This window comes from Cydia pomonella, chromosome 8 (genome assembly GCF_033807575.1).
Source record: "Cydia pomonella isolate Wapato2018A chromosome 8, ilCydPomo1, whole genome shotgun sequence".
Classification (NCBI taxonomy): domain Eukaryota; kingdom Metazoa; phylum Arthropoda; class Insecta; order Lepidoptera; family Tortricidae; genus Cydia; species Cydia pomonella.
The window spans coordinates 337,280-357,571 of NC_084710.1; the positions used below are offsets into that span (position 1 = coordinate 337,280).

The following is a 20,292-nucleotide window of genomic DNA, read 5'->3' on the forward strand; positions in this document are numbered from 1 at the left end:
ACCCTGGACTTTATCTAGATTGATGATGCTCGTCAGGGCAAATCTATTGAGCCCGAACACGATGAGGTTATGATGAGTAGATTAGGAGTTCTGGTGACCAGCTCCTGACTCCATCATGAGACCCTGGACCTCATCTAGATTGAAGGTGCTCATCAGGGCAACTCTGTTGAGCCCAAACACGATGGAATTATAATGAGTAGATTAGGAGTTCTAGTGACCAACTCCTGACTCCATCATGAGACCCTGGACCTCATCTAGATCGATGGTGTTCGTCAGGGCAAATCTTTTGAGCCCAAACACGATGGGATTATAATTAGTAGATTAGGAGTTCTGGGGACCAACTCCTGACTCCATCATGAGAACTTGGACTTCATCCGGGTCAAAAATAATAATGCAAACCCTAACGTAATTTCAAGTGAAAATGCGTTTTTCAGAAAATCGCAGCCAAATAACACTAGACCTTACTCATAGTGTTGTGTTCCTGCCGGTGAGTAAGGTTGCCAGAGCTCAACGAGGGATGGGAGGGGGTTAGGGTCGGCAACGCGCATGTAACTCCTCTGGAGTTGCAGGCGTACATATGCGGGCCGTACGCTTGTTTGCCACCGACTTAGTATTAAAAAAAAAGTAACACTGAAAATCCATCAATAAGCGAGTCTGTTAGGCATACTGTAAAAAATGAACTTTTATTAAGATTTTCTAATCGCAGTATATAGCACTTCTCGGAACTCCGTAGCTGATTACGATCGCAACGAATGCCTGACAATCGAGCACAGGTCCGTCCTCTAAGCGCGCTCCGCGCGGACTGAGAGCGGGGCGTCGCTGCTGCGTGATTTATACTTGTTTTAAAAAAATATAAATTTACGGCAATGTAGGTCCCATAGTTACGATTTTTTTTTTATAGGTTAACATAAAGTTACAGTTTGCTATAATATTATTTTTAAAGCAAACTATGCGTACAATTTGCGGAAATAAAGTATAATAAAACCCTGTTTTCGACAAAAAAATGAAGAAAACTCGGAAGGTATTTTATCAGTTTTTTCAAATGAATCTTCGATTGTTAATCATTCCAGCCCCTCGTACGAGATATGTTGAATCAAATTGTAGTCATTCATGTACCAAATGATTCTTGTTTATAGCAAAATTGAGAACCGAAACGCCACATCTCACTGCAAAATTTGGAAAAGACTCCCAAAAAACCTCATTAAAAAAAAGGTTTAAAAGAGAAAATGAAAATTTGAACTGTTGGAGCCCCTAGTTTAGGAAACGATTATTTAAGTACGTTATCAGTTTTTGAATAAATACTAATAGTTACGTCGTAATCTTGAATGAAAAAGGAAGCATTTTACAAAATACGCTCGTCTGTAGGAATAAGGACTCTTAAATTATTTTTAAGTAAGTTTACCAAAAATACTTTCTAGATATGTATACAGGCTAATTCAAATGTAACGTACACTAATACCAGAATGATATCTAACTAATGACATTCAGTTATCGTGCATTTCACTCGTACTTATCCGTAAATGTAGTGGTGCGGGCGAGACGCACGATAACTAAATAACATGATTCAAATATAATTCCGATGTCAGTGTATGTTTTAATTTAGAAGAAACAATATACAAAAAACTAATGGGATTAAGTCTTACAAGATTTCCCACTTCCTAGAAGATAAAATAAGATGAGATACATAAATATGTATAATGCGATACTTACGAGGAAGTACCTATTTCTTTATATTCATGTCCTAATTAATACACTCCTTTGAAATGAAATGAAAATCTTTTTTTTAAGGTACAATCCTTTAAGATTTCGTTTCAATTTGAAATTGACTCCAATACATAATTAAAAAAGCGTGCTCAATGTTATTGGTTTTCTTGCAATAATATTAAATAATGTTTGTAACATTCCTTGATTTCAATTTGTTTGTACTGTTGTCCACATTATTAACTGTCAATTTTATTACAAAAAACGTAAGGTTCATCATATGCCGTTAAAAAGTGTTGTTATCTGTGCTTGTCTTAGAGCATTTAACCAACCGGAGTCGCCTTAATGAGCTTACCCCTCTGTCGAAAACCTCGGCCAATGGTCATACTCACGTCGTACTTATTGTATGAACTGACGTTTATCTGACATGGCTATTTATAAGTAACATTTGACTTGCCCCTCTCCCACAAAAATCGGCAAACCGACAAGGCGTTTAAAGTACGTGTACTGAAAACTTTATCTTTGTTCTGTCTATTTTTTTCTCATGAAGCGTAGCTGCTGGTAAGGACTTTAATAACCTTTAGACGAAATATTAGCAGCGCAGCGTTACCAAAACTTTTGCACGGCAAAAAACTGAAGGATTACCATTTTCATCAGCCCCATAATGGAGTCTTTGTAATCCTGTCTCAGCGGCGTGATTAAACCGGCACAATGGAGCGGCTGCCGTACAAATGTACACTCAGCCCGTATAAATGATATGGCAGATTAGAATGGTAAATTGTTATGAAAAATATTCATAATATGTGTTTGAAAGTCATTTTAAGCGCAATTAACAGACCTATTCTGTCAGTATATTCTGGTTGAAGAAATGTCAGTAGTCAATGTATCGTATCCATGACAAATCCAGATTCATGACCTGTTATTAAAATCAGAATAAGTCTATATGTGCAGTTCTATTTAAAAAAAATCGGCCACCTGCGATTCGGACTCGCACAGGAAGGGTTCCGTCCCATTATCTATACAAACGGTCACCCGTCCAAGTACTGAGCCCGCCCGACGTTGCTTAACTTCGATGATGAGAACCTCGAGATTGGAAAGAAATACTTATTTTATTCTGTTCTTATTATTTGTTGTTATAGCGGCAACATAAATACATAATCTGTAGAAATTTCAACCGGCTAACTATCACAGTTCATGGATACAGCCTGGTGACAGACGGACGCACGTACGGACAGCGGAGTCTCAATAATAGGGTCCCTTTTTGACCCTTTGGGTACGGAACCCTAAAACTCATATAAACTCATTGGATTTCAATGAAACTATGACAGTGATATTCTTCATACAGAAATGTAATTCCCAAAATCGAGAGCAAATTCATAAACTGTTATTACAATCAGAATACGCGTTCAGGTGTTAGTCTCAATATAAGTGGTATTAAAAGTAAGTTGGTGATATCAAATTCTGAATCCAATCTGTAGGTACATTCCGAGCTAAGTTCCATTAAATATCGTAATTGCATCAATTTCCTTAATTATTAGGAGTTCAACAACTAAATTTCTAACAGTCAGTTATCGTTAAATGGATTTGCAGTTATTACTTAAACCCATGGTTTTTACGTTTTAAAGTATTTTTTACATTTTCTAGCAGCTTCCTCGCTCAAAGAATTAGTCTTGCGATACAGCGAGGAAATGCTGCTAGCATCTACGGCACCATGCCGCAGGGGGATAGTTTTATTTTATTTTAAGTCTAGTTTTATTTATTTTTAGATCTAGGTTTTAAGTTTTGTAGTTTAGTTTTTAGTATATTTACCAAACAATGTAACATTGTATTAATGAAATAAAAATTATAGATTGTTTACTTTTCTACTATAATATTTACTATGGTCGCCGATGCTTGGCTGGATCATAGTGTTGTGATTTTTAGAATTAATAGTTATATTATGTTAATTAGAATAGGTGGTTGTATGTTGGGTTTAATATTGAGCGGTATCTCGCCGCCATCACAACATTATTATTAAGTATTAAAGGGTAGTCTAAAAAAAAAGTAAGATGTGATGGCGGGGAGTTGCCGTTGGTGGGTAAGCCGTAGGCCGTTGGCGGCAGTCGGCTATCATCGGTGCTAGCGTAAACGTCTTGAGAAAAGAAAGATTAGTGATTGACTAGTGCGAATATTTGTAACCTTAATCTGTTGTGATCTGAAATATAACAGTTATCCAGACGAGTTGAGGAGTTTTATTACAAGTCAGAAGTTGGACTGAGCTTACGTTGCTCGCCATGCCGGACGGAAAAAGTGAGTAATTTTCGATCTATTATCCTTTCATTTGAAATGAAATGACAGCGAACAATTACATCGCAAGGTTAGGTGTACACAAACAAGATTAAAATTACGTTGCACGAAGCAATCGCTTTATTAACTATAAAGTAACGCAACTAATTGTATAGAATTAATTTGTCAGCGTACGAGTACTTACCTTTATGCGATGGATTGTTTGTTCAGTTATAGAGTGAGTTTACAGCCATGTAGGTGTGCTGTTTACGAGTGCAGCCATGTAGGTGTGCTGCCAGTGAGAGTTAACAGCCATGTAGGTGTGCTGTTTACGAGTGCGGCCATGTAGGTGTGCTGCCAGAGAGAGTTAACAGCCATGTAGGTGTGCTGTTTACGTGTGCGGCCATGTAGGTGTGCTGCCAGAGAGAGTTAACAGCCATGTAGGTGTGCTGTTTACGAGTGCGGCCATGTAGGTGTGCTGCCAGAGAGAGTTAACAGCCATGTAGGTGTGCTGTCTAAGAATGCGGCCATGTAGGTGTGCTGCCAGAGAGAGTTAACAGCCATGTAGGTGTGCTGTTCACGAGTGCAGCCATGTAGGTGTGCTGCCAGAGTCTAAAGAGTCTAAAGAGTCTAAAGAGTCTAAGGAGTCTAAGGAGTCTAAGGAGTCTAAGGAGTCTAAGGAGTCTAAGGAGTCTAAGGAGTCTAAGGAGTCTAAGGAGTCTAAGGAGTCTAAGGAGTCTAAGGAGTCTAAGGAGTCTAAGGAGTCTAAGGAGTCTAAGGAGTCTAAGGAGTCTAAGGAGTCTAAGGAGTCTAAGGAGTCTAAGGAGTCTAAGGAGTCTAAGGAGTCTAAGGAGTCTAAGGAGTCTAAGGAGTCTAAGGAGTCTAAGGAGTCTAAGGAGTCTAAGGAGTCTAAGGAGTCTAAGGAGTCTAAGGAGTCTAAGGAGTCTAAGGAGTCTAAGGAGTCTAAGGAGTCTAAGGAGTCTAAGGAGTCTAAGGAATCTAAGGAGTCTAAAGAGTCTAAGGAGTCTAAAGAGTCTAAAGAGTCTAAAGAGTCTAAAGAGTCTAAAGAGTCTAAAGAGTCTAAAGAGTCTAAAGAGTCTAGAGTCTAAAGAGTCTAAAGAGTCTAAAGAGTCTAAAGAGTCTAAAGAGTCTAAAGAGTCTAAAGAGTCTAAAGAGTCTAAAGAGTCTAAAGAGTCTAAAGAGTCTAAAGAGTCTAAAGAGTCTAAAGAGTCTAAAGAGTCTAAAGAGTCTAAAGAGTCTAAAGAGTCTAAAGAGTCTAAAGAGTCTAAAGAGTCTAAAGAGTCTAAAGAGTCTAAAGAGTCTAAGGAGTCTAAAGAGTCTAAAGAGTCTAAAGAGTCTAAAGAGTCTAAAGAGTCTAAAGAGTCTAAAGAGTCTAAAGAGTCTAGAGTCTAAAGAGTCTAAAGAGTCTAAAGAGTCTAAAGAGTCTAAAGAGTCTAAAGAGTCTAAAGAGTCTAAAGAGTCTAAAGAGTCTAAAGAGTCTAAAGAGTCTAAAGAGTCTAAAGAGTCTAAAGAGTCTAAAGAGTCTAAAGAGTCTAAAGAGTCTAAAGAGTCTAAAGAGTCTAAAGAGTCTAAAGAGTCTAAAGAGTCTAAAGAGTCTAAAGAGTCTAAAGAGTCTAAAGAGTCTAAAGAGTCTAAAGAGTCTAAAGAGTCTAAAGAGTCTAAAGAGTCTAGAGTCTAGAGTCTAAAGAGTCTAGAGTCTAAAGAGTCTAAAGAGTCTAAAGAGTCTAAAGAGTCTAAAGAGTCTAAAGAGTCTAAAGAGTCTAAAGAGTCTAAAGAGTCTAAAGAGTCTAAAGAGTCTAAAGAGTCTAAAGAGTCTAAAGAGTCTAAAGAGTCTAAAGAGTCTAAAGAGTCTAAAGAGTCTAAAGAGTCTAAAGAGTCTAAAGAGTCTAAAGAGTCTAAAGAGTCTAAAGAGTCTAAAGAGTCTAAAGAGTCTAAAGAGTCTAAAGAGTCTAAAGAGTCTAAAGAGTCTAGAGTCTAAAGAGTCTAAAGAGTCTAAAGAGTCTAAAGAGTCTAAAGAGTCTAAAGAGTCTAAAGAGTCTAAAGAGTCTAAAGAGTCTAAAGAGTCTAAAGAGTCTAAAGAGTCTAAAGAGTCTAAAGAGTCTAAAGAGTCTAAAGAGTCTAAAGAGTCTAAAGAGTCTAAAGAGTCTAAAGAGTCTAAAGAGTCTAAAGAGTATAAAGAGTCTAAAGAGTCTAAAGAGTCTAAAGAGTCTAGAGTCTAAAGAGTCTAAAGAGTCTAAAGAGTCTAAAGAGTCTAAAGAGTCTAAAGAGTCTAAAGAGTCTAAAGAGTCTAAAGAGTCTAAAGAGTCTAAAGAGTCTGAAAAGTCTGAAAGGTCTAAAGAGTGTGAAAAGTTTAAAGAGTATGTTTAGACCCCTAAGTTTGGGGAGTGGTTATGAGGAAAGAGCATAAAATGCGTAGGGATTGCAAATCCGAATCTATTTCACCAAATCCGGATTTTCGGATAATTTTCACGCAGAAATCCGAACTTCGGATAAAATCCGGATTTAAGGATTTTTTTCTTGGTACTAGGAATAAATTGAAATAAAACGACTTTTTAATAAGAAATCAGTCTTTTTAATTACTGTGATAGTCTTATGATCATTAACAAGTTATATTAATTACACAGTTATATTATATTAATAACAAAAGCATCTTGGAAACAAAAAAATATCTTCTTTAATAATTTTAATTGAGAATCCTACATCCTCAAACCCTGAGATCAAAATGTATTGAGGGTTTTATCACATCTCCGCTGCGGAACCTATATCGCAGTACCTCGTTACATATTTCGCTGCGAAACATGACAGCATCGAGAGCTAATCAAGAAGAAAAAAGAACAACCAGAACAGCACCTCACGGATTTGCCATTGTTTCACTCTATGTCCGGGCCCCAGCTATTGCGGGGAAACATGTAACACGGTACGCGGTGTCGTTTTAGTGGCAGTGGTAGAGATGTGTTACAGTCCTAATCCCAAGAAGATAATACTGAATCGGGTAGCAGTGGCAGCACGGCCAGACAACTCGCTTGACGCGTATTTTCAGTAATCGGACTATTTTAATGGTGCAAAAAGCAATTTTATAATAGTTTGTCAAAAATCCAAAAATTCGGATTTCGGTTTAAAAATCCGAATTTTTAAACGGATTGAAAAATTCGCGGATAATCCGGATTTTCGAAGTTCGAATAATCCGGATTGCAATCCCTAAAAATGCGCTTGAAAATTTTCAGATGATGCGGAAGGGCACACGCCGAGGCGCCCCAAGTGTAAGCGCAGGAGAAAGAGGTCCACGACACCAGAACGCGCTGGCGAAGCTTCTGACGATGAGCAGAGTTACACGCCGAAGCGCCCCAAACGTAAGCGCAGGAGAAGGAGATCCATGACACCAGATGACGCTGGCGAAACTTCTGGTAAGAGGAGCCGAACGGGAGTAACTGCAGATGAACTGTTGAAGATAATAACTGCGCTTCAAGGAGTACCAAGTAAGAGCACTTCCACTAATAATGTTGTTCCGGAATTCGACCCTAACAACAGAGCTCAAGATGTCGAACGATGGATCAAGAAGGTGAACGAGTGCGCCGAGATTTATTCTTGGGATGAGAAGCAGATAATACACTATGCGCTCCAGAAGTTACGTGGATTAGCTAAAAGTTGGTACGAGTCCCTGCCATCCCTCAGTTACTCGTGGGAGGTCTGGCAGAGTAAATTAATGAAAGCTTTCCCGAATGATGTCAATTATGGTAAACTACTAGATGAAATGTTAAGCCGAAGATCTCGCACAGATGAAACTCTTAGAGATTATTTTTATGAGAAATTAGCGTTGTTGAGTCGGTGCGAGATTGTCGGTCGGAAGGCAGTTGATTGTATAATCTATGGGATCAATGACAGCTCAGTTAGAAACGGAGCCCAAGCCCTCAAATGTGAGGAACCGGAGGACCTGTTAAATTATTTAGCATCTCAACAGTCCACGCAATCTAAAGACGCATCACGGGGCCCGTTAGCTTCAAATTCATTAAAGAGACGCGACTTTCGTAGTAACCCTTCTGACAAAAGCACTGTTAGCAATAGGGGAGCAGACTCCACTTGTTTTAATTGTCATGAGCGGGGCCATGTTTACCTGAATTGTCCCAAACCAATCGTCAAGTGCGGCAAATGCCATAGAGTAGGGCATAATGACGAAAATTGCTCTAGGAGACCGTTACAAACGCATTCGCGTAATACCAGTAGCTCAAGCAGTCAGCCTACTGACAAAAAGGTGCTAAAAGTAGCTGTAGATGTTGATAGTTCAATATTAGATAAGGTCGAAACAAGAGCATCCTTTGACATGAAAGCGTCTAAAAGTTGTTCCAGCACTTCTAATCATGCTAACCCTTTTAATGAGAGCGTAGATGACTCCGCAAACGAGAAGTTTTATAAGACTATTTGCGTTAACGGACAAATGTTAGGCGCTTACATTGACTTTGGGTGTGCGCGTAGTCTAATGCGGTATACAGATGCAGTCGCGTTAGGATTAATAAAAAGTGAAAGCACATTGTTGCCCACCTTAAGAGGATTTGGTCATTCGGCGGTCGTGCCTAAAGCCAAGGCTACTGTCCATGTTAGGATTGACGAAGTTGAGATGGAGTTGAATGTTTTGGTTGTGGATGACATGTATTTGGAAGATTCACTGATGATCGGACGGGACTTTACAGAAAAGCCATGTGTAACAGCATTGAAAAATAATAAACAATTATTCCTTTATCATACTCCTTCTGAACTTTCCGAAAATCAAAATCAGGCTATCGGTCTTTATGTCTTTAAAGATGCTACAGTAGTAAAGGGAGGTTTATTAGAGGTATGTACAAAAGAGACTTACACTGGCAACGTTTACTCGGACGGTGGAACCAGGATGAGTCCCAATCAAGAATATCACTTACACCAGGGTTATTATGAGGTGAAGGGGAGTAGAGCAGTAGTATTTGTAACTTCATTAACTAAAGCGCCGCTCAACTTTAGGGCAGGGACATTAATAGCGAGAGTCAATCCAATTACAGAAGTCAAGACTTTGATTGTTCAGGCTGAAGACAATGAAAGGGGAATGAAGCCGATTGAGAAATCTGAAATTAGAGTAGGCAAAGGGGTCGATGAGAAAACCCGCGAGAAACTTCATCAGCTCCTCCAGAAATATAGATCTTGTTTTGCCCAAAACCTTAACGAGCTAGGATGTGCTAAAGATGCTATTATGGATATAGATTTACATGATAAGACGCCGGTAGTCTATAGGCCTTATCGATTGTCGCATCCTGAGCGTCAAAAGGTGAGGGATATTGTTGATGAATTGGTTAAAAATGATATTGCACAGGAGTCGAACTCAAACTACGCTAGTCCAATACTAGTTCAGAAAAAGAATGGAGAGTCTCGACTCTGTGTCGACTACAGAGCTCTCAATAATAAAACTATCAAAGACAAATATCCCCTACCTTTAATTGACGATCAGTTGTCGAATTTGAGTGGAAACAAATATTTCATTACGCTGGATCTAGCCTCCGGCTATTATCAAATCCCGGTAGGAGAAAATAGCCGACATTTGACGGCCTTTGTCACCCCGGATGGGCATTATGAATTTAAAAGGATGCCCTTCGGATTGGCAAACGCGCCAGCCGTTTTTCAAAAAATGATGAATGGGTTATTAGGTGCGCGGAGGTTTAAGAGCGCCTTAGCTTATATGGACGACCTTCTCATTCCGTCGGTGTCAATTGATGAAGGATTTGAAAGATTGGAGGACGTATTGAAGCTCATTCACGATGCTGGTTTAACCCTTAAACTATCAAAATGCAGTTTCTTTGATACGAGCATCGAATATTTAGGTTATGAGATCTCTGCTGAGGGTATAAGACCGAGCAAGAAGAAAACTTTGGCTGTGCGGGATTTTCCTGCGCCTCGTAATACCCATGAGATTCGGCAATTCTTGGGTTTAGCGAGCTATTTCCGTCGCTTTGTAAAGGGTTTTGGCGAAATCGCAAGACCTTTGACTATTTTGCTAAAAAAGGATGTACAGTGGCAGTGGGGTGACGATGAAGTCAAATCCTTCGAGACTTTAAAGGAAGGTTTAATTAAACGTCCTCTCCTGGCACTGTATAACCCGGAACTAGACACGGAGGTGCACACCGATGCTAGTTCGCTAGGATTGGGTGGCATATTGATGCAGTGGCAGTTGAGTCCCAGAGTATTAAAGCCCGTGGCATACTTTAGTCGGCAGACCACACCCGAGGAACGTCATTTCCACTCATATGAATTAGAGACTTTGGCAGTGGTCTGCTCCTTGAAAAAGTTCCGATCTTATCTTCTGGGACTCAACTTCACAGTGTACACGGACTGTAATGCCCTCCGTACGACCCTTACGAAGCGTGATTTAATTCCGAGGATTGCGCGCTGGTGGCTGACCATAAGTGAATATAACTTTAATATTGAATACCGACCCGGATGTCGAATGAGTCATGTGGACGCTTTGAGCCGCAATCCTCCACAGGACAAGGGTACGACGCCATCGGCCAATGTTTTACACATAAATACTGATAATTGGATTCTGTCATTACAAATGGCCGATTCTAGACTAGAGAGAATGTTTAAAATTTTAAAACCGGGCTTAGATAAAGAGGTTTCGGATGTCAAGAACAACTTTGTTGTTAAGAACCATGCGTTACACAGGAAAACGGAACAGGGTTTGCGTTTGGTAGTTCCCAAAGATGCGAGGTGGCAAATCTGCAGGGCAAACCACGATGATGTGGGTCACTTCGGATATGCTAAAACGTTGGAACGCATTCAGAACCGTTATTGGTTCCCTAAATTAAGACGTTTTGTAAAGAAATACGTTGCGGCTTGTATTGATTGTGCGTATAATAAAGATAATGCAGCTCGAACCAGTACTGGCTTGTTACATCCGATAGAGAAGGTGGTACAACCGTTCCACACTTTGCATCTGGACCATTTGGGGCCATTCGTTAAGAGTAAAGCTGGCAATAGTTACATTTTAACTATAGTGGACGGTTTTACTAAATATGTATTTGCTAGACCAGTCAAAGACACAAAGACAAAGAACGTAGTCAAAGTATTAGATAGTTTATTTAATGACTTCATGATACCCCGTAGGATTATTTCGGATCGTGGGACTGCGTTTACTTCAGGCCAGTTCAAAGAGTTTTGTGTCAACAAAGGGATCAAACATGTGCTTAACGCAGTCGCTTGTCCTAGGGCAAACGGGCAAGCCGAGAGGTATAATCAAACTGTCCTTACTGCTCTGTCTACACAGAATTTCGAAAGCGATGAACGTGATTGGGACAAGCAAATGGGCCAAGTACAATGGGGTATTAATAATACCATTAATGCTTCGACAAAAAAGAGTCCATCTGAACTTCTCTTTGGGGTTAAGCCGAATTGTCCCATCGATAACAAGTTGTCAACTGACAATAATGCCGAGGCGAATTTGGATAAGATGGCGTCAGCTAAAACTGTAAGAGATACTGGATATAATGAAATACCTCCCGGTCGCGAACCTTTAGAAGATGACGTCCTAGATGAAGGTCAAGAGATCACTTCGTCTTCTCGTGTTAGTGCTTCCGATAATGTCGATAAATCTATCTCCCCGCTAACAGAAACTAAAAGACGGGTTGATGAGATTAGGCAAGAGGCTTCAGAGAATATCAAACGTAGTCAGGAACGCCAAAAAGAATTGTATGATTCAAAGAGAATACCAGCGGTTTTGTACTCTGTAGGTGATTTGGTGAAACTTACTAAAACTAGCTTCAGTAACAATGGAAAAAGTAAAAAGCTCTTGCCCAAATTCATCGGCCCGTATAAAGTCACTAGTTGTTTAGGTAATGATCGCTACAGAGTTTCTAATGTACCAGGGTTTAACACAAAGAAATATGATAGTGTGATAGCATCTGATCGAATGCGTCCTTGGATCAGTGTGCAGGCACTGCAGGTAAACAGGTCATCCGGTTCTGAGTCATCGGACTCTGACGATTCAATCTCAGAACAATAAAAAAAAAAAAAAAAATTAAGTGAAATTATTAATTTAAGTCAAATATAAAATATTGTATTAAAATATTATGTGGTAATTCTTATTTAGTCAAGTATCAGTTGAGAAGTGTTGTGATTTTGCGTGCTCCGGAGATAGCACGCCGTCGGATGACCGAGTGTTGTGATTTTTAGAATTAATAGTTATATTATGTTAATTAGAATAGGTGGTTGTATGTTGGGTTTAATATTGAGCGGTATCTCGCCGCCATCACAACATTATTATTAAGTATTAAAGGGTAGTCTAAAAAAAAAGTAAGATGTGATGGCGGGGAGTTGCCGTTGGTGGGTAAGCCGTAGGCCGTTGGCGGCAGTCGGCTATCATCGGTGCTAGCGTAAACGTCTTGAGAAAAGAAAGATTAGTGATTGACTAGTGCGAATATTTGTAACCTTAATCTGTTGTGATCTGAAATATAACAGTTATCCAGACGAGTTGAGGAGTTTTATTACAATAGCTCATATAAACCTATATGCAAATAACCTACGCGTGCTTTAATAGTCCCCTTTGTCTCCATTTATTGCGACGCGACCTGTTGCCTTATTGTGCCGTTACCCACTTTCCGGCTTTTAATTATTTTTATTGATATTGTTGCCATTTTTAATCACTCTTTTAATTTGGTGAGGATGTTTTTGTTTCATTCATGTTTTATCTTTATTCTTTCGTCTTTTAATTATCTCGGTGCATATACGCCGCGCGCGCACGAACAAGAATGGCGCTGGCAGTTGGATTGACTGGTTCGCCGGGTGGGACAGTGGAGGTTTTTTCTCTCTCTACCCTAAAACTTGTGCGATTAGGTTTGCGCGTAGCATAGGCTACTACTACACAGTAAATGATTAAATCTCGAAGGACGAAGACAGGATAATATATATCATTCCGTAAATATTTCTTTGTTGTAACAATCAGGATTGAATTTCAAGTTTAGAAGGTATTCATAAATCATGAATAATTGGTGACATCATTTGGTCAATTCAATCTCTTCAAAGCACAATAAATACCTTAACCGTAGTGCGATTAATACTGATTGCATCAAAAATTATCTATCCCATATTCGGGTTCCGTATTCGGTACCTTCTCCTCAACTGGTGTTCTTCGTTCACAACCCATATCTTCACAAAGAGAGACCTGGATTAAGGTAATTTTATGGTTTCACTGGCACGAAATGTTTCGGAGAGCCCAGGTCTCCATTTTCAAGCACCAACAGTGAATTGAGTTAGTAGCGTTCACGATGGGCGCGAGTCGTACTGCTGCCTACCTGCTGCTATTATTTTAATGTTAGTATGTCTCACGACAGCTTAAATTTGGGACTTGGAGTGTTTCATCAACAGAACTCCACTTTATTACAATCTTATTTTGTTTTGTTGCAGGATAGCGAATGTGCGGTCCCGGTTCTGATCGTGATTGTGCCATCTGGGGTCAAAATATGCGATCCCGAAGATCAGGTAAGTAGCCATTTACTTTGGTTTTAATAAATCAATTACTTGCTTACCAGTGTTTACACTGGCTTGATCAAGCGGTATTATGTATGTAGCAGTCTTTCCTTCTTTTTCTGTAAATCAATTACATAGGTATTACAAACGAAAATGAACATCCATGTTTTAAAAACTATAAGCTTCACCGATAAGAATATTAAATGTCTTGGTTTGAGTGAAGTAAATATTACCTATCCGATATTTATTTGCAGATTAATAATTGAACTTAGACAAGTTCACATAATAAATGGGATCAAATGTATTTTATAAATTAAACAAAAAATTGTATACGCCTTTAGTCATAAAAAATGAATGATTAACTGATTATTAGAACATGTGCTTTACTTATGGTGCGTTTCGACCAAAGATGTGCGAGGATGCGTTAAGGCCAGGCCACATTGGTGCGTTGCGTCACGTCGTCGCGTCGTCGTATTTAATGTGGCATGTCATAAAAAAATTAATGTAAAACGACGCCGCGTCGACGCTGCGACGACGCCTACAAAACGCGGCGCAACGCAACGCACCAATATATCCTCGCACTACAACTTGCCATGGTGTTTGGCAGGTTTCTCACACCTGAAGTTTTTCATGTATCACAGATCAAACATGTTTTCCAGAGTGTGCGCATGTATCACGCGCTACGCCGTATCTCGTTCGCGACGTGTGAGAGCGCGCGCTCGCTGTTCGCGTTCGTTGCACGCGAGCGTGCCGCGTCGCGCGCCGAACCGTTCGGCGAACACGCCGAGCCCGCGCCGAGGCACTACTGCCACGCCTTCAGGACTGAGACGCCCGAAAAGGTCAGTAGAGTACATATTCTAGATGATGTTTCTGCAGTGCTAAGCCGGAAAGGTCGATGTCAGTTTACTCGCATAGTGGCGGAATTGACACGCCCGAAAAGGTCAGTGGAGTGGTACAGAGGACTTCTGTCGACTTTTGTCGTTACTGGGGTGGAAAAATATTGTTACAAATAGACCAAAGAATTTCTGTCGAACCAGAAACTCACCAAAACATTACTTTAAGACACATACAGAATTTAGGGTTTGCAAAAAACTACATAAAACAGTAAGCATTACCTATCAGGATTTCGAAGAGCTGAACCAGTATAACATAACCAAAAGTATAGTAAGTACATTGGTGATGTAAATGCTCAAAACTCTGATACCTAATTCCGAAAACTATGTTAATTTTTGTTTTCTAACAATCTGTAAACCTTATCACGAATAAATGTCAGTTAAAAGTAGGTACACATCACCTCAGAATTTGTTAAATATAGTCTAAACATTTCGCTATCTTTAAACGGTACCAAACTCCATGTTAATCGTAGTGAATACAAATTGGCCTTCCTAAACAGTTTGCTCGTGTATAAACTCGGAGGCCGATTAGTTTTAAGAATTTGACATGGTTTTGAACACGACCTTATGTCATCAGCCAATTCACGTGGACCAATAAGTGCTATCGAAATGTCCTATGAAACAACTCAACATTGAATTTCGTCAGAATCAGTGCATTTCGTCAGATTCGCTAACGCTGATAGTTTTCACGTCAGTTTCAGTTCGTATCAAAATAAGATGAAAACTATATAAAATTGATTAACTAGAATAGGCCACATGGTGCATTTCTCGCGTATCTGTTTTATTCAAATTGGGTACAGGTATTGTCCACTCCTGAATTATTGTAAACCTGATTTAGGAATTGCGAATACCGGTAAAGTTTGTCCGGTAATGTAGAATAAATCGAATACCTAATAAATATTATATCACTAGCTTTTGCTCGCGATTATATACTGTTAGAGCTCGTTCCCACTTGTCGGATGTCGGATCTGGATTTTAATCGGATGTCCCAGTGGTAGAACATTTTATATGAAGCTATTCACAGTTGCCCGCCACCGACTTTGTGTTGCTGCCGACAAAATCGTGTCTGATCTCGAATATTACGCTGTACGCATTTGTCGCATGTCTTGTTGAGCGAAATGGAGTTGTAGTGTTTTAATTGCACTTTTATTATCTAGATAATGGATATAGATATAAATCCTGAAGATTTGATGAGAAGGTCAAGAAAGAGAGGTCATGTGGGACAACACTTTACACGATAAAATAACCAAATGAAAACATCTGCTTGGCGAGAATTTCTTTGCCATACCAGCCTCGTGTTGAATGTCGCACATTGGCACCAGCTGCGATCGTGTCCGACAACCGACTAAAATCCGGTCCTGACACCCGACAAGTGGGAACGAGCTCTTAGGATTGTTCAGCTGTTTTTTGTGTAAATTGAGCAATAAATATGTTAGGTCCCTAAAACTACGGCATTCAGATTGTTCTGTTTTGGGTTTGATATTGATATTATACGAACGTTCACGCGCGAAAAACACTGCAAGTCGTGTCAGCTTTACTAAGACTATCAATGAGAAACTAACTTTGTCTATCTGTATGTAACCTTTTCACACTTAAACTGCTGAACCTATTGAAATGAACTTTGGTTTGATTTTTTTTATACCACGACGGTGGCAAACAAGCATACGGCCCGCCTGATGGTAAGCAGTCACCGCAGCCTATGGACGCCTACAATTCCAGAGGTGTTACATGCGCGTTGCCGACCCTTTAAAAACCTGTACACTCCTTTTTTGGTTCTTTTGGGTTGTTTTTTTTTCAATCGTCATCATCGTCATGATTCCACGCAGAAGAAGTTGTGGGCAAAAGCTAGTAAATAGGTCAGGTCGGGTTTATTTTATACTATTAATCGTGAAATGCTTTAAAATCCGTCCACAACATAATACACATAATATCTAAGGTTATTGAAATAAGATTCAATTTCAGATAACATCGCTCACCGTTAACCCAGTCATATTTCTCCCATAGCGTTTGTTCCCAAGTAGAATTGATAAGGATTCTGAGACCACGTATCGCTATTTCTCATGCCATTTCAAATATTAAGTTAATTACTGGAGGATAAAGCTTATAATCGAAGAACAAGCTTCAAATTGATGGGAGATTAGGAACGTTAGTAATGAGTGTAGCCTGGACAATCTTAAGGTAATTCAGGCAATGCTGCAATGGGTGCATTTGCATGGCTTTGCTTGACCATGGGCTGTCTACGGTAGGAACCCCGCTTTTAAGTGACTTGTATTACGGAATGGTCTGAGAAAAAAGCTTCCAGTAGACTATCTTAATCTAATTGAAAATTATTTCGTATAGCCTTTATAATATCGAGAATATTTTAAATAGGCTTATGAGCCTACATACCACAAACAATATACATAGGTATACGTAGTTTTCCGTTAAATTTTCCAAACACAAATATGGTTTGAAATCATTTAGCTGGAAGGTACCAGAGAAAATTTAGACTATATGACAAAGAAAATAACAAATTTTTATTCCTCTTAATGAATGACGATCTAGTTTAGTTTTGATTATTACCTTATCAAGTTTTATATTTTGCTCTAGACCGCTCGTCTCTTCTCGTTGGCATTATCTCTTAAAGTGTATTTATTCCTCAATGCACTCGCTATGATTTATGGAAGTTAAAGGCAAAGAACAGAATCTCCATAGGCAGAACTGTTGCAAAAGTGTCCAGCTGTCAGCTATAAATAATAGTTCCAAATCTCTCCAGAGTAGCGCTAGAGTATCTAAGAACCTAGGCGTTATTAACGGAGTGAAGTGCGCTGTCTACTATTAGATTTTTTTCTCAAGTATTATAGGTATTGTAGCGCCACCTATTTATGGTTTTTTGTCGGACACTTTTTGGTATATGGAGATTCTATTCGTTAACTCTACCTTCCATACTGATTGATTGATTGATTCCATGATTCCAACTTAATTCCTTGGCTGTCGCGAGTGTTGTGCGATGCGGAGACTTGTTCTGACGCCAAGTCAGCGAACTTAGGCGTGTGTCAGGATGCTTGATAGAGGTTCGTAGGTCTTTGCGTTAAAGTAATGGTATTATGTGTTTGATGTTATAATTTAACCTTTTATTACAGGTTATATATTAGTTAATTTTTTTTCAGTTCAGGACAACCGTGAGAAAAGTTCACCTGCCATTATTGAAAGAACAATAATATATTTACTCATGTTCACTTCCAGTGACTAGTTTTAGTATATGTTTGTATATTAAATAACGGGGAAGAGTTTTTTTAGAGAATTTAAGAGAAAATTGGTGACATCATATAAAAATATCTGTGTCGTCGCACTGTTAAGTAGTGTCTTGTAAAATGTTTCTGATTTGAATCAAAATCAAATTATGATTACTTAATTGTGATTTACTTACTGTTCAACAAAGTACACAACACTACCTCGCTAATTTATGTAGTTGTCACGTAAAATTTTTGTAGACATTTTTTGGAAGAAGCATCTTAATTGATTTTCTTCGATTATTTGTATATAGGTAATTAAGCCCAACCAAAGAGACTTTAGTAACTGTCATAATGACCATCATTCGCGTCAAGAGTTTAGTACCTTTAAGAGTTTAAATTCTGTTGTTACAAAGCTGCACAGTGTTGCCAAATCAAGAAATCTGTCACACCTGACCTGTCATTCACTGTGAATGACAGGTCAAGAACCTATATCCGACACTTTCATTTATTATCCATGAAATTAAGGATGTGACAGATTTCTTGATTTGGCAACACTGTGCAGCTTCACTAGTGCCACTATTTTACCGAAATACTTAGAATCTTTAGAGTTAAAAAGACAAAATTTAAAAGATTTATTAGCCTTTTCCTTTCTTTGCCACCTCAATCCAGGTATAACGCTTGTTAAATGATCAAAAAACCTATTTCCACGCCCGGCCCAGGTCCTGACAAATCGCCGGCATCCCTAATCACGCGGCTAATTCGGTGCTAAATTCATGCGGTTTTGGAGCAATTCAGCTCTAAATTCGCGTGGTTTCGGCAATTTGGCGCTGGACGGCGATAAATTTGGGTAAAAATCATGATAATTATCCGCAATCAGTGCACAAATGTATTAAGTAGCAAGTATACTATAGGAATCGCTTTGAATTGAGCGACTGAAACGCGGCTGAAAATACAATACGAATGCAATACATAATTACTTCATTATGTTCTTTTGCGTGAATAAATGTGTCGAATCCTGAAAGCGTATTACTAAAAATTTTGAGCTTATAATTAAAATATAATAATATAAATAATAATTGGTTTATCTGACACGTACAAATAACTATACCTTTGACGTACCCCTCCCCCGCAAAAATCGGCAGGCTTTTTTGCACAGTTATTAAATCCTCCAAGTATCTAGAGCTAATATTTAATGTATGTTAAAGTTAGAATCGGGACGTTTGTACACGAACATAATTGTACCATGGCGCGGTGCAAATTTTATTAGGGTAAAGGCACCTATTACCGTGGTAGTTAAGGAACTTTTCAAAAGATATCCAAAAATTAAGGGTATCAATGCTGTCTAACAGCCAGGATTTTTTTTTCATCAGAGCATTTAATGAACTTTCCGTTTCACACGTTTTTGGATTCATTTTGGGTTATTATATGTATTAAAATATTTTTTGAAGCCAAAATGACCAAATCTTCTATTACCGTGGCAAGGGACAGGCTGTGATTCTATTATCGCGAATTGAGCTTTCATTACCGAGGGTACAATTGGCATGATTTTTCTGCACTCGTTAACAGAGACCGAACTCAAAATTCGAAACCTAATACCGAGGGTTAAAACAATAATAACGACGTGGGTTCTGTATATTATTTTTGTGTCATTAAGTTTAATAATGACACAAAAATAAAAAATAAAACTATAGGAGTATGTTTAAAAATAAGAAATATATTCGAAGAGATTATAATTACACTTTGGCACAATCAAATACTATTAAATAGTTAACTTACCAAGTACCCACGAGTACCTGTATAACAAGTTATAAGTTGAATGTTTTACATGTAAAACAACAAAAATTATTGTTAGTAAAGTTTTACTAAGGACGTATATGACAAATAGGCCTGCCTGTTATTAAATAAAGTAATTTTTAAATGCTATAAAGATTGATAAGAGTTTGTCTTACTGACATAATTAGCTGCACAAAAAAAACAAGTAAGTAACATTTTCTCATAAGGCACAGCGTAAATTATAGTCGAAATTTTATAAGCTGGACGTTTACCACCTGAGTGAAAGTTTACCACAGTGAAATGGTAAACGTCCACATTATAAAATTTCGACTATATATAAAAACATGAAATTTTTTAATTCTAATATTTTTGATAAGGTAATTAAGTTAAATAAAGTCTCTCACATATTATGTGTTATAATTTACCCGTTTATAACTAACAAATCACAGTACTTTTATTGCTGATTCTTATAGCTAAAAAAAATCATGTCTGAGATTTTGGACTACTGTATAAATAAAATTATATAAAAAAAATCTAATCGGAATTGTCCGGCAGTTGGGTACCCTTCCTTGTCTGTCAGAGCAATAACTGAATCAGAAAACAGAAGAATTTAAATCTGATAATGATAACTGAAGTCTAAATTTTATCAACGAAATCTGTACTTGCGGTACCCTAAAAGCGATATTTCAATACAATACCAAATAGTCACTCGGTAATAGATAACTCTTTAAGAGCCTATTACCGACCCATTCGATATTTGTCTGGGTCGGTAATAGATTTCTATACATTCTATTACCGAGGGTAATCTGATCATACCATCGGTAATAGGCTTAATTTGGAGTTTAATTAAACCTAATTCCGACCCATAAAAAGAATAAAACACAGATGTTTTTTTCAAATCAAATCAAACACGTATATTACAAGCTTCTTGTAAAGACAAAATC

The 20,292-nt window shown here is 38.4% G+C and overlaps 1 protein-coding gene across 3 annotated transcripts in view; it reads left to right on the forward strand.

The window, feature by feature from the left end:
- Window positions 1–20,292, forward strand: part of LOC133520346 (EGFR adapter protein-like) — a 331,460-nt gene that overhangs the window by 244,439 nt on the left and 66,729 nt on the right. For all 3 annotated transcript variants that reach the window (XM_061854720.1, XM_061854719.1, XM_061854721.1), the window contains 2 exons: window positions 13,405–13,479; window positions 14,127–14,306. In XM_061854720.1, the coding sequence (XP_061710704.1) occupies window positions 13,405–13,479; window positions 14,127–14,306 (255 nt within the window). The remainder of the gene's footprint in view (window positions 1–13,404; window positions 13,480–14,126; window positions 14,307–20,292) is intronic.